Source organism: Myotis lucifugus, unplaced genomic scaffold (genome assembly GCF_000147115.1).
Source record: "Myotis lucifugus unplaced genomic scaffold, Myoluc2.0 scaffold_20, whole genome shotgun sequence".
Taxonomy (NCBI): domain Eukaryota; kingdom Metazoa; phylum Chordata; class Mammalia; order Chiroptera; family Vespertilionidae; genus Myotis; species Myotis lucifugus.
The window spans coordinates 10,194,904-10,208,974 of NW_005871068.1; the positions used below are offsets into that span (position 1 = coordinate 10,194,904).

Sequence of the window (14,071 nt, forward strand, 5' to 3'; positions counted from 1 at the left end):
ACACTCCACCAATGCTTTTGTCCGGCCCTCCGGTCCAGTTTAAGAACCCATTGTGGCCCTCGAGTCAAAAAGTTTGCCCACCCCTGCTCTAGACAAAAAAATCAGCAAAGAAACAGCAATCCTAAATGACTCACTAGATCAGATGGACTTAATCAATATCTTCAGAACATTTCACCCCAAAGCTATATAATATGCATTCTTCTCAAGTGCACATGGGACATTTTCAAAGATAGACCACATATTGGGACACAGGCAAAAATCTCTTCAAATTCAAGAAGATTTAAAACATATCAAGCATCTTCTCAGATCACAATGGCATAATATTAGAAATAAACTATAATAAAAACAATCAAATAAATTCATACACTTGGAGGCTAAATAGCATATTATTAAACTAGAGGCCCAGTGCACAAAATTCATGCACTTGGGAGGGGGTGGTTGGTCCCTCAGCCTGGCCTGTGCCCTCTCACACTCTGAGAGCCCTTCCATCAATCGCCCCTAAGAGGTAGGCCCTGCCTACCTGGCCGGGGCTCTGGGATAGATTGCCCTCGCAGAGGGAGGCCCCATCCACCCACTGCAGTGCCGCCTCTGGGTAGCCTGGGCCTCCCTCTTTGGGGCGATCATGGAGCCCCCCAATTGATCAATTGCCCCGCCAGCCAGTGGCCTAGGCCTCCCTCTGCAGGGCGATCATGGAGAGATGGCATGGAGAGATGGCTGGCCCTTAACCAATCGCATCGCAGCCGCCTTGGCTGTCCTGGCGCCAATGGATGTCACAGAGTGGTCGTCTGGAAGGTTGTCTGGATGGTCATTCCGCTGTTCGGTCATTCAGTCAATTTGCATATTATGCTTTTATTATTATAGATCATTGGATTACCAGATATATCAAAGAAGAAAAAAAACATCCTGGAAACAAATGACAATGAAAAAACAACAATCCAAAATCTATGGGACACAGTGAAAGCAGTCCTGAGAGAGAAGTTCATAGCACCACAGGCTTACCTCAGAAAACAAGAAAAACTGGTAATAAATTATCAAACTCTACAACTTAAAGAATTAGAGAGCAATAAGAAAGGCACAGAGTGAGAAGGAAGGAAATAATAAAGATCAGAGCGGAAATAAATGATAGAGACAAAAAAAAAAACAATACAAAAGATCAACAAAACCAAGGGCTGGTTTTTTGAAAGGATAAACAAGATAGATGAACCTCTAGCCAGGCTCCCCAAGAAGCAAAGAGAGAGGACCCAAATAAACACAATCAGAAATGAAAGAGGCAAAATAAAAACAGACCCCACAGAAATAAAAAGGATTGTAAAATAAATACTATGAAAAACTCTATACCGAAAAACTGGTCAATCTAGAAGAAATGGAAAAATTCATAGAAAAATATGACCTTCCAAAACTCAATAAGGAAGAATCAAAAAATCTGAATAGGCCGATAACTATGGAGGAAATTGAAGCAGTAATCAAAAAACTTCCATCAAACAAAAGCCCTGGGCCAGACAGCTTCACAGGGGAGTTTTACCAAACATTAAAGAAAAACTAAAACTTTTCCTCCTCAGACTATTCAAAAAAATTCAAGAGGAAGGAACACTTCCAAGCTCTCTTTATGAAGCCAGCATTACCTTAATCCCAAAATGAGATAAAGACACTGCAAAGAAAGAGAATTACAGGCCAATATCTCTGATGAACATAGATGCTAAAATCCTCAACAAAATTCTAGCAAATCAGATTCAGCATTACAATGGAAAGATTATACACCATGACCAAGTGGGATTTATTCCAGGGATGCAAGGATGGTACAACATCTGCAAATCAATAAACGTCATACATCACATAAACAAATTGAGAGATAAAAATCACATAATCATCAATTGATGCAGAAAAAGCATTTGACAAAATATAACACCCTTTCTTGATAAAAACTCTCAGCAAAGTGGGAATAGAGGGATCATAGCTCAACATAATAAAAGCCTTATATGACAAACCTACAGCCAACATCATACTCAATGGGCAAAAACTAAAACCATTTCCCCTAAGAACAGGAACAAGACAGGGATGCCCACTTTCACCACTCCTGTTCGACATAGTACTGGAAGTGCTAGCCATAGTAATCAGACAAGAAGAAATAAAAGGCATCCAAATTGGAAAAGAAGTAAAACTCTCCTTATTCGCAGATGACATGATACTATACATACAAAACCCTAAGATGCCATAAAAAAACTACTAGACCTAATATATAAATTTGGCAATGTAGCAGGATACAAAATCAACACACAGAAATCTATGGCCTTTTTATACACCAATAATGAACTCACAGAAAGAGAAGCAAAAAACAACAACAACAACAACAACAAAATCCCATTTACCTCTGCACCAAAAAAATTAAGATACGTAGAAATAAACTTAACTAGAAGGTAAAAGACCTGTACTCAAATAACAACAGGACATTGAAAAAAAGAGATAGAGGAAGACATAAACAAATGGAATAACATACTGTGTTCATGGATCAGTAGAATCAACATCATTAAAATGCCCATACTACCCAAAGCAATCTACAGTTTCAATGCAACCCTCATTAAAATACCAACGGCATTTTTCAAAGATCTAGAACAAACTCTCCAAAAATTCATCTGGAATTTAAAAAGACCCTGTATAGCCACAGCAATCCTAAGAAAGAAGAACAAAGTTGGAGGGATCACAATACCAGATATCAAGCTATATTACCAAGCCATGTTTCTCAAAACTGCCTGATACTGGTGCAAAAACAGACACATAGACCAATGGAACAGAACAGAGAACCCAGAAATCGACCCAAGCCATTATGCTCAATTAATATTGGACAAAGGAGGCAAGAGCATACAATGGAGTCAAGATATTCTCTTCAATAAATGGTGTTGGGAAAATTGGACAGATACATGAGAAAAAGATGAAACTAGACGACCAACTTATACCATACACAAAAATAAACTCAAAATGGATAAAGTACTTAAACATAAAACAGAAAACCATAAAAATCTTAGAAGAATCCACAGGAAGCAAAATATACGACATTATGTTGTAGCAACAGCTTTACTGATATGGCTCCTGGGACAATGGAAACTAAGGAGAAAATAAACAAATGGGACAACATCAAAATAAAATGCTTCTGCACAGCAAAAGAAATCATCAACATAACAAAAAGACAGCCCACTGCATGGGAGAGCATATTGTGCCAATGTTATATCCAATAAGGGCCTAATCTCCAAAATTTATAGGGAACTTATAGATCTTAACAAAAGGAAGATAAACAATCCAATCAAAAATAGGCAATGGACTTAATAGACACTTTTTGAAAGTGGACATACAGAAGGCCAAGAGACATACGAAAACATCTGAGAGATGCAAATCAAAACGACAATGATATATGATCTCACACCTGTGAGAATGGCTATCATCAACAAATCAACAAATGACAAGTGCTTGTGAGGATTTGGAGAAAAAGGAACCCTCGTGCACTGCTGTTGGGAATGCAGACTGGTGCAGCCACTGTGGAAAACAGTTTTGAGTTTCCTTAAAAAAATTAAAAATGGAACTCCCATTTGACCCAGTAATCCCACTTCTAGGAATATATCCCAAGAAACCAGAAACACCAATCAGAAAGGACATATGCACTCCTATGTTCATAGAAGCACAATTTACAATAGCTAAGATTTGGAAACAGCCTAAGTGCCCATCAGCAGATGATTAGACTAAAGAACTGTGGTACATCTATGCAACCGAATACTACACTGCTGTAAAAAAGCAAGAACTATTACCATTCGCATCAGCATGGATGGACATGGAGAGCCTTATGCTAAGTGAAATAAGCCAGTCAGAGAAAGAAAAATATCACATGATTTCACTCATTTGTGGAATATAATGAACAACATAAACTGATGATCAAAAATAGTTCCAGAGACAGAGAAGCATTGAACAGACTGTCAAACCTCAGAGGGAAGGCAGGGGAGGGGGGTAAGAGATCAACCAAAGGACTTGTATGCATGCATATAAGCATAACCAATGGACACAGACACTAAGGGGGTAAGGGTATGTCCTGGGGGATGGGGGTGGCCAGGGAGAGGTCAATGAAGGAAAAAGGAGACATATGTAATATTATATGTAATACTTTAAACAATAAAGAATTTTTTAAAAAAACATATGCTGTGTTTATTCTATGGTAACAAATTAAAATAAGCAATTAGGAAGAAAACTTAATTGCAACTTTAATTTATAGCAACTAATCTGCATATTTTGAGCATATTTCTAATCAATTATCATTTGTTTTTTCCCATAAAAGTAAAATGTGGCTTCCTTTTAATGACACTGTCCTGGACTTTGTGTTTTAAGATAATACTTTTAATTTCTTACATATTAAGATAAAATTTATCCTTAAATAGATATAAACCCACAAATTTTTTAACCACAAATCCCTTTATCCATCCCTAATGTTTTATATTAAGTGTATACCTTTGTTCTATATAGCTTAGTCACTCAATTATTGAAATCAGGACACCTCATGACATTTCTAAGTATACCAATGGCAATAACCTTGGAACAAAAAGTTCAACCATTTTTTTCTTAAACAATATGAACATCTGTCAGAGACAAAAAGGAGATGATTCATGAAAGATATTATCAACTGTGAGAAAGCTCTTGAAAAGTTTTGCATAAAAAGGTGGTTGTGGTTGACTCATTCAACATGACAGGAGAGAATATATAAATGAAGCTATTTTTCCAGAGAAAGAGTGGGTCAGAGACTGACACAGCGGGCAATCTGGATATGTTTACTGTATTATTTACAATCATATTCAGAATTCATGAAGTATAATATGAACAAATGTAGTGTATGAACATGCTTGCAGGATTGAAGTCTTCCACTTGAAAAGAAAATGTTAAAGAGCCAACAAGGACTGCATGACCTGATCCTTGCTATTTCTATTCATCTGCAAATGTGTACAAGATCAATATGTTCAGGCCCTTACTGGGAGCATGTGGCTGCATAAATGAGTGCTGACTTATGCAGAATGAACATCTCTATCCCTTCTTATAAGGCTGCACTGAAGCTGTGGAAAATTTTTCATTGTGTTATATTTATGAAAAACAAAGGTGTTAACATTGCTTAACATACCCATTGAGTGGGAGCCTGCCTCCTCTGGAAAATCAGGTTGCTGAATCCTTCACCTGAAAACTCAACCTGAATGGGGTTAATTAAACCCAGCTGGAGCAAGACACCCAACAAAGATGCTTATTTAGAGAGCCTTTGCTCTTTGAATTGAGCTTTACCTTGAAGAAAATTCATACTCTGGACTTTTCTAGAAGCAAGACTGGCATAGGAAAAGAAAGATAAGCTGTATTGAAAATTAGGGAAGGTACAGTCCAGTGACATTTCAAACACAGTTAATAAAGTAATGTTTTGACCCTGGAGATTGGGCTTGGTAAAACAGATAGATAATAGGAAAACCAAAGCAGATATTCCTTAGAGTAAATGTATTATACAGGTAATATATATTTCAATATTATATAACAACATATATGAATGCATTATATGTGTATTTACCATGCTGTTTTGCTATTTCTTGAACTGTTTTTCATTCATTTACTGAGCTCCTTTATACAAGAAAATTCAAACAAGTATTTTTTTATCTTAGAATGTATACTATTGTGTGGAATAGAGTTAAGGACATTTGGTTCACTAAATTACACTGAATTATTATTTTTCTATAATAAATCATCTGCATGTTGCAGTGTATGCACCACCCAAGTCAAGTCTCCTTCTATACTTTGTATGAAGATTCACAGAACTCTCTCTCTTGTTTAATAGCAATTGCTTTGCTGTTCCAGAGCAATTATTTCTTTTGATATTCTGAGCCCTGAGTCATAAAATTAACTGTGGTTTGCTCTTTGCCTTCTTTGATTGCTAAGCTGCTCAGAGTCTCTTTTAACTCTGAAATATAAAAAATATACAGGGCCTTGTGGTATGTGCTATCTAAGTGTGTATGGATAAGCAAAATGTTTCTTTTTATAATTATTAATTTGATGATGATAATTAATTTTACTACAGCCACTCACATGAGATATGGAACCATTTTTAGCTCTATAGTTTGAACTCATACTAACACATTATTTGTATAGAAAGACAAACTGCATTCTTAGCAAAGTCAAAAAATAACCTTGGTTTTCTGGTAGATTTCTTATTTCAAATATGTTGATCCTCCCCTCCACCATAACCATATTCGTGCTCTGGTCATTTAATCAACAGGTAAATTATATATCACATAAAAAAACAATAAATATTCTTATTCGGTGCATTCCAGTGCATGGTTAGATAAACATGGTCAACACACATAACACATTGCATAGTGGGGAATGATCTGGAACCACACTGGAGAAAAAAATATCAATCTCTAACCCAATACTTATAAAAATAATTCAATGGCTCAGCAGTCTCCTTACCTATGACTGTGGATGAGAGCGTTCAAAGCCAGACCATCAGACCAGCTGGTGGTGAAGTTAATGACATTAACCTGTGGATAATTACGAGTTGATTGTCGGACCCAGCTCAGGAGAATCTTTTCACTGTTGGTTTGTTGCAATCCAGCCATGATATTTTTCATTACATTTTTGACCTATGTGTGGAAAGAAATTTTCATGAGAAAATGCATTCCCTGAACAAGAATCACACAAACTTATATTTGAATGTCCTTATCTTCAGTAATAAATAACAGGAACTTGCCCTAGCTGGTTTGTTTCAGTGGATAGTGTGTTGGCCTTCGGAATGAAGGGTCCTGGGTTTGATTCTGGTCAAGGGCACATACCCTAGTAGGGGGTGTGCAGGAGGCAGCCAATCAATGATTCTCTCTCATCATTGATGTTTCTATCACTCTCCCCCTCTCCCTTCCTCTCTGAAACCAATAAAAATATATTTTAAAAAAATAATGGGAACTTTAGGGTCAATTAGTAATAAGAAATAATAGATTCTACCAGTTCATTCGAATTAGGAGTCTCTTATGATTGGTTAGTATCTATGATATACCATTGGTTGAGTATGGCTAACATCAATTCTGGATTCTGCCATGTTAAACTATTCATTTTTAATTTTTAGAACTGATCATCTTCTAACTTTCAGTAGATATGCTAGAGAAGGGAATGTATAAAACATTCGACTTGTTAACCAGGGACTTAAGATATAGTGGTTAAGAAGAATAGCACAGTGGCTAAAAGAATGGTCTTACTTTTTTATTTTATTTTTAAGTTGATTTCAGAGAGGAAGAGAGAGGGAGAGAGAAATAACATCAATGATGAGAGAGAATCATTAATTGGCTGCCTCCTGCATGTCCCACACTGGGGATAGGGCCCACAACCCCGGCAACTTCCCTGACCAGGAATCAAACTGAACTGTGACCTCCTGGTTCATAGGTCGATGCTCAACCACTGAGCACACCAGCCAGGCTGGGCTTACTTTTATAAAGGCCTAGATTTAAATTTTGCCGTTGCTATTAATGAATTATGTTAATTGGGCAACTTAACCATTTTAGACCTCTGTTTCTTTAACTATACATACAAGGTTATTGTAAGAATCAAAGGACAAACTATAGTAAGATTAAATCCCCTAGGTTTATACTATAACTTAAAATAATGCAAATTATGTTTACTGACCAAAGCAGAAAAAAGATAGAAATGACTTGGCCTATCCTACATAATAAAAGGCTAATATGCAAATTGTCCCCTCAGGAGTTTGACTGGGAGACCGGAAGTTATAGCACTCACTATGATGTGCACTGACCACCAGGGGGCGGCACAGAACATGGCAGGCGACCAGCGGTGGTGGGGGGGCACTGAGAGAGCAAGGGAAGGAGGAGGCGGGAGGCAGGGAACCTGATCGGCCCTGATGGCCAGCCAGGCCTAGGGACCCTCCCTGTGCACAAATTTCGTGCACCAGGCCTCTAGTTCAGTGGTTCTCAACCTTCCTAATGCTGCGACCCTTTAATACAGTTCCTCATGTTGTGGGACCCCCAACCATAAAATTATTTTCGTTGCTACTTCATAACTGTAATTTTGCTACTGTTATAAATCATAATGTAAATATCTGATATGCTATGTGTTTTCCGATGGTCGTGACCCACAGGTTGAGAACCACTGAGTTAGCCAGCAAAGCTTTATTTAGTTTAAAATAAAGAACAAAAAATCAACATAAGAAAAGAATATTTATCTCTAAGTGCTGTGGCTGTGTCACCTTGTTTTTTTGTTTTGTGGTGATTTGTTTGTGGTGGTTCAGTCTGGTTTAAACCTTTATGCCTTTTTTTCAGCCTAAGAAATTCACTTATGAGAGTGGAAAGGTTACAAAATGCCCAAAGCATGGGTCCAGAACTCTGGCTCATTTGTGATGCCTCTCGGGCCGCAGGAAATGCCATTTAGGAAGCTCTGGTATAAAAAAATACAGTTACAAAACCCCACTGAGGATACATACACAGCATAGGTGTTTAGGTGAACATAGAAGGCACATCTCACTTCTTGGGAAGTGGTTTATTAGGAGACGTGCTCTGGTGTCTAGAAGCACACTGTCCTGGGCTGGAAGACCTCTCACCTGCTGGGGGAGGCCCCAGGGAAAGAGAGGGTTTGGGTGGGCCTGCTTGGCTACCCTGGACACTGTCACTGCTTTTTCATTATTTGGTACCTTTGATATTTTGGACCTGATAAGCAAGTCTAGGAGCTTTTCTATGAAACCGTCTTAGGACCAGAATAGTCATTTCACCAAAAAACATCATCTCCAAGGGTGTGAGGAGCCAGTTAGAGGCACTGAGACCCAATCTCTCCTAAATGGGAGGGCAAAGGTCCATTTTCCCCCTGCCTGAGAATGAAGAGGGGGCTGGTGTCCCCTGAACAAAAGAACTTTGGAAGGATCATTGTCAACAAAGTGCCTGACACTAACAGAGGCACCAAATGGAGACCCAGAAAAAACAGTGGGGCCTGGCATGTTGGCCCTGTGGTGGTTTCTGTCTCACATGTCCTCCCTCCCCACCCCCACTCCCGCAGGCTCTACCTGCTTTGTTCCCTAGTGCTTGTTTTCAGCAGAAGCTTAAGGGCTTACGGTCTGTGGGGCAAACATGAAAAGATGGTGCAGAACATTCAAGATGCCCTCACGTGCAGGGTGGTTAGATAATGCCAGGCAGAGGGGCACTGTCTTGTGTGCTGGGTTCAGGAACTTCACCTTGGGGCTGTGAGGAGACAGGCTCCTCAGCAACAGCAGCTGCTGCTCTGAGAAGCCATGACCTCCTTCTCAGCACAAGACATCACCTTGCCGCAAAGTGCAGGAGTGGTAGCTCCTTACCGCCAGTCCTAATACTTTCCTTCCACCTCGTCAGCTATGGTCTCACCTGCGGAGTCCCCTTGTTGGAGGAATTAAGCCGCGATGTTCAAAAGCAGGTAGAAGTCCATTGTAAGTACATGTGGCAGCAAAGAAGCCTAATGCCCTAGCTGCCTGGGAAGCCCAGTCCAAGGATTTTATGCAATGGAGATGGCGAAAGACATGAGGGATGCCGTGAAGCCAGAGGTCCACCACGGGACAGCACAAGCCCCGCCACGTGCCACGTGTTGTTTAGCTTATTGGCTCAGCAAACAGGAAGTAGAGGACGGGGCAGGAACACTAGCGGCCAGGAGGAAGGTGGCTACTGAGAATGCCGGCTGGAGGACGAAGGAAATGAACGCCAGACCCGATGTCACTTGTGGCGGGATGAGGGCGAACTAGACAGGACACACAGCCCGGGATGCACAGCCCGCAGACAGGAGGATCCAGGCGGCTCTGTGTCAAAATCTGGGGACCCTACTCAGGCGAAGCAGCAGCTGCCGGCTGGGCCTTGCTGCCTATTCCCCCCCCCCCCCCCCACCAGAAAGGAAGTGGAAACCAAGACTCGACCGAAGGAGAAAAAAGCCAGACTCTTGGTGTATTGTTTAGTATTTTCTGAACATTTTCTTCTAGGCTTTGTACAAAGCAAATGCCATTCTGCAGTTTATTGTATTTCAGTTTCATTCGTCTTACTAATCTGATGCCGAAATCCACTCTAAACATTTTTTTCTAGGTTCCAAGAAAGCAGTGACACCTCATTATAGAACATACCGTCTACATATTCTATTATGGAAATAATTACTATACTACTTCTTTATATAAGTCAGGCCCCTTATCATATACATGAAGGAAGTATAGAAGTAAATGTGATTAGGTTTTACCAACAAGGGCTTTCCTTTTGGTTAGTGTAAGGTCTCTGTACCACCACCGTTTGTTCGTATGATGAATATTTATTGTGTATTCTAAATATATTTTATTTTGCTTCTTCATCCATGCAGAAGTTAACAAATGCCCTTACGTGTACACCCACCAGGGCGACCCAGCGCCTGACCGCCCACCCCTGCTGGCAGCGGGGCATAGACCACCCCGGGGCCCACCCTGGCTCCCTGGTTTGAGACCACTTTCGTGCCCTTTCTTTTCTTCATCACTCGGTGCTGCTGCTTCGACCCACGGGGCTGGTCGGACCCTCCCAGGGGGGCTGTTGGGGAGCAGGTGGCCAGCCTTAACCCGTGCACAGGCATCTATTGGAGGACACGAGAGGCCTAGCGGCATCCGAGAGCACGGTGGTCTCCGACACGCCCATGCCGTCTGAGAAACCCAGCAGCTCACAGAGCCTGTTCCCTACAGCCAGGCTGACCCCACAGTGTCCCGGGCTGGCTGCGTCCTCCCGCGTCTGTAATGGAAGGTCTGGCTCTTGCGTGAGGCTCTGCCTCCTCAGGCTCAGCCCCGTCCCTGCCTGCGTTTCCAGGAGTCCCTTTTTCCCTCCTCGCCTGTAAAGTCAACACTTCAGGGTGGCCGGGGGCACAGAGCAGGGCGGTGGTTCTTAAAGACATCGTCAGGCTTTTATTATTATCGTTATTTAACTGCCGAGGGTCTGTCTGAAGTCGGGGCAATGCCAAGCTGTGTGGCCACCAGGGAGCCGGGCTGGTGCCTGAGCCCCCTGGCGCCCGGGGAGCAGGCTCAGCCAGGAGCGCCTGGGCTGTCCTCAGGGTGAGCTGGTGGGCACCTCCGCGGATGGCGGCCCTCGGAAAGGTCTGGAGCCCCCGTCGAAGGAGCAGGGCTGGGAGCGGAGCGCAGTTTTCAGAAACGTGCGTCTGTGTTCTTTCTAAGTGACCATGGTTAGGGCTGGGCGCTCACCGGGGAAGGAAGCCCGACTCCCCTGGAGAGCGGGGCCCCGGGCTGATGACTGCATCGCAAGCACCGCTGAGGGTGCCTGGGCAGAGGCGCCGTCCGGGCAGTCCGCTGCCCGGCTGTGCTACGCAGCCCACCGGGTTCGTCTGGAGGCCTCACCCCCGCCACAGCCACGCTCTGACCTGTGGTGTGGACTCCATTATTCTTGTCCCCGCCAGGCCCCGCTAGACAACACCCGTGGCGTTACATAACACGCCTTAAGTGGCTGTGTTTTGCAATCTTGGGTGCAGGTTTCTTTCTTTCTTTCTTTCTTTCTTTCTTTCTTTCTTTCTTTCTTTCTTTCTTTCTTTCTCTCTCTCCTCTCTCTCTCTCTCTCTCTCTCTCTCTCTCTCTCTCTCTCTCTCTCTCTCTCTCTTCCCCCACCCCCCCAAATCAAAACGACAAGTCCAGAGGCTGAGGGACTGGAGCCTCACAGCCCTGGGGGGAAGGGCGGCCCTGGGGGGAGGCCGGCCTGGGGCCAGGGCTTTCAGGGGAGCCCCTTCCCTTTCCAAAGACGTCAAACCCCACATCTGCCTGTGGGGCCTGAGTTCGCCTCCTGTCAGGCCAGACCCTGGAAGACTATTTCCTGTTTTGGAAGATGGTTCTAATTTAAATGATTATTTTAATAAAAATTCTAAGCTGTCAAAAAAAATGCCCTTACGGGAAATACATATTTTAACATCTACAATGTTAGTCATCTTTTCATAACAGATTCAGTGCAAAATTTAGGATATTAAATCTAACTTTAAAATACTTGAAAAGGATTTGAGATGATGTTTTGTAAACGTGGTAATGATGTGAAATCTTTGCTTTTACTTGTCACCATCCCTTGATAGCTAAATTAGTTAGGGGAAGATTATCCAGTTTTCTTAATTCCTTCCTGAGCTGCTAATTTAGCCAGTTACTCAGTGAAAATTAGGTCAAATAGTTATGAAAGATATATAATTTTTCTCATCATTAACGTCATAAAGTACACAACCTCCATGTACGGTGATTGCTGGATGTGTACTTAGTGTCCTGTGCTGAACCAGGTCAGAATCAGTAGATAATGGCTCAGTGGTGGTGATGAATTTGCACAGATCCGGCAACCCTTCCATGATGAATGGGATTCATTTACAAAATGCTTGGCCAGACTGCCCTCCATGCCCATAATGTTAAAGGACAACCCAGTATTCAATCCAAAACTCCTTTTGCATCATTATGTCACTAATTCTGTTATCAACCTCAGCCTCTTTGGTATTGCTTTTACTTGGGTGCAAATGTTGCTGAGGAAAAAATAAAGGGCAATAGGAAATCATCAGTCTTCCTTTCCTTTATGAAAGACAATTACCAAGAAATTTGTATTAAGGATCAACCTTCAGTCAGATACTGGGCTGGTCCTAAATGAGTCTTTTAGCAGAAATATTTCCCAGAATCAGGGCTTACTGTTCTAAGAAAGAATCAATGCAAACAAATGTGTGTATGCATACAACTATACATCTGTTTTTAAAAGGGAAAAATTGAAATGTCTTTGAGCAATGATTTCAAAAAGTAACTGGGAATTAACAGGGCAAAGAAGGTGTGATAGGCATTGAGAGGCACCACCAAGATTCTCCTTCTAGGAAGGGCTTGTTCTCCATTTGTCACCAGGCAGCCTTCAGCTGTCAGTCCCCTCAGGGACTGAGTTGCAGTCACCTCACCTATGGCTATGCCCTTCCTAGGGCCGCCCACATCTAGTGACTGATGAAAGGAAATGGTCATTAATTTCAGGCCCATTTGGGACAGCTCTAAAGGCTCATTCTAGCTCCAAAGTCCCCATGGGGTTGAATAAGGCTGCTGTTGGGTGTGCACTATGGCTCTTGTTCTCACTCCAGTCACCCTCTCCCTTCTACAGGTGTTGGCCCTAAAGGCATGCCATAATTAAGCTGATTAGCTCAAAGTCTACTTCCCACTAGGTATACACAGGCAGGAATTCACAGTAAGGGCTTTTAGCAGTGCGAAAACCACCTTCCTCTTGTATGCTATACAAAGAATAAATCAGATAAACATTCTAGTGTGAAGTAGCCCTGGAATTGTTTCCTCTGAGTTAGCCAGCAAAGCAAGGCCTGACCTCTGCTAGCACACCTGTTAGGGTATGTTTTCATCTCCAGCTGGTTACCACAACTGAGCTGAACACCATAAAAGGATGGTTTACACTTAAAAAAAGAAGAAAGAAAAAGATGCCAAACACACATTGTCTACTTAACAATGGTGTTCAAAGATGCATACTCTTCACTAAAGGTATGATTTTCCAGCCTAACAGTGTTAAGTAGAAACTGGATAAACAATGGCAGGGGAAACAGGGTTGACATTTCTGAGTTTTTACAAGTTCAAAGAGAAGGCCTCTAAACACAGCACTATTAATAATATAGTATGTGGCACTGGAACAAAAGATTCACATTTTTCCGTCTTTTAATGCCATTCTTAGTCTGATAAATACGAAAAGTACATTAGGTTGGCCAGAATGTCCTTTAATCTTTGCAGAAATCCAAGGGCTCTTTTGACTATTTAATAAGAAGGCAAATACGTATGCTTGGTGAAAATATCTTTTGGGGTTCATTGGGTTATGATAAGAAGTACTGAGGAGGAGGAATTTTTAGTGTATTTGTAGTTTTAAGAGAACAGGGCAGTGTGATAGAAGAGAAAGATAAGATAAGGAGACAGAAGCTGGAAAGAGTCTAGGTACTTGTAGTCACAAAGATATAGTAATTCAAGGACATAAATGGAAAACAACAGAGAGGTCTCAGACAAGGAAAGACTGTAGAAGCATTCCTTCTGGTATTCCTGGGTGTGAAAGCCCCC

At 41.8% G+C, this 14,071-nt stretch overlaps 1 protein-coding gene across 1 annotated transcript in view; it reads right to left on the reverse strand.

Moving 5' to 3' along the window:
- Nucleotides 1-14,071, reverse strand: part of DMD (dystrophin) — a 2,279,750-nt gene that overhangs the window by 1,709,685 nt on the left and 555,994 nt on the right. Inside the window, exon 6 of the mRNA XM_023751347.1 lies at nt 6,472-6,644. Coding sequence (XP_023607115.1) covers nt 6,472-6,644 — 173 coding nt within the window. The remainder of the gene's footprint in view (nt 1-6,471; nt 6,645-14,071) is intronic.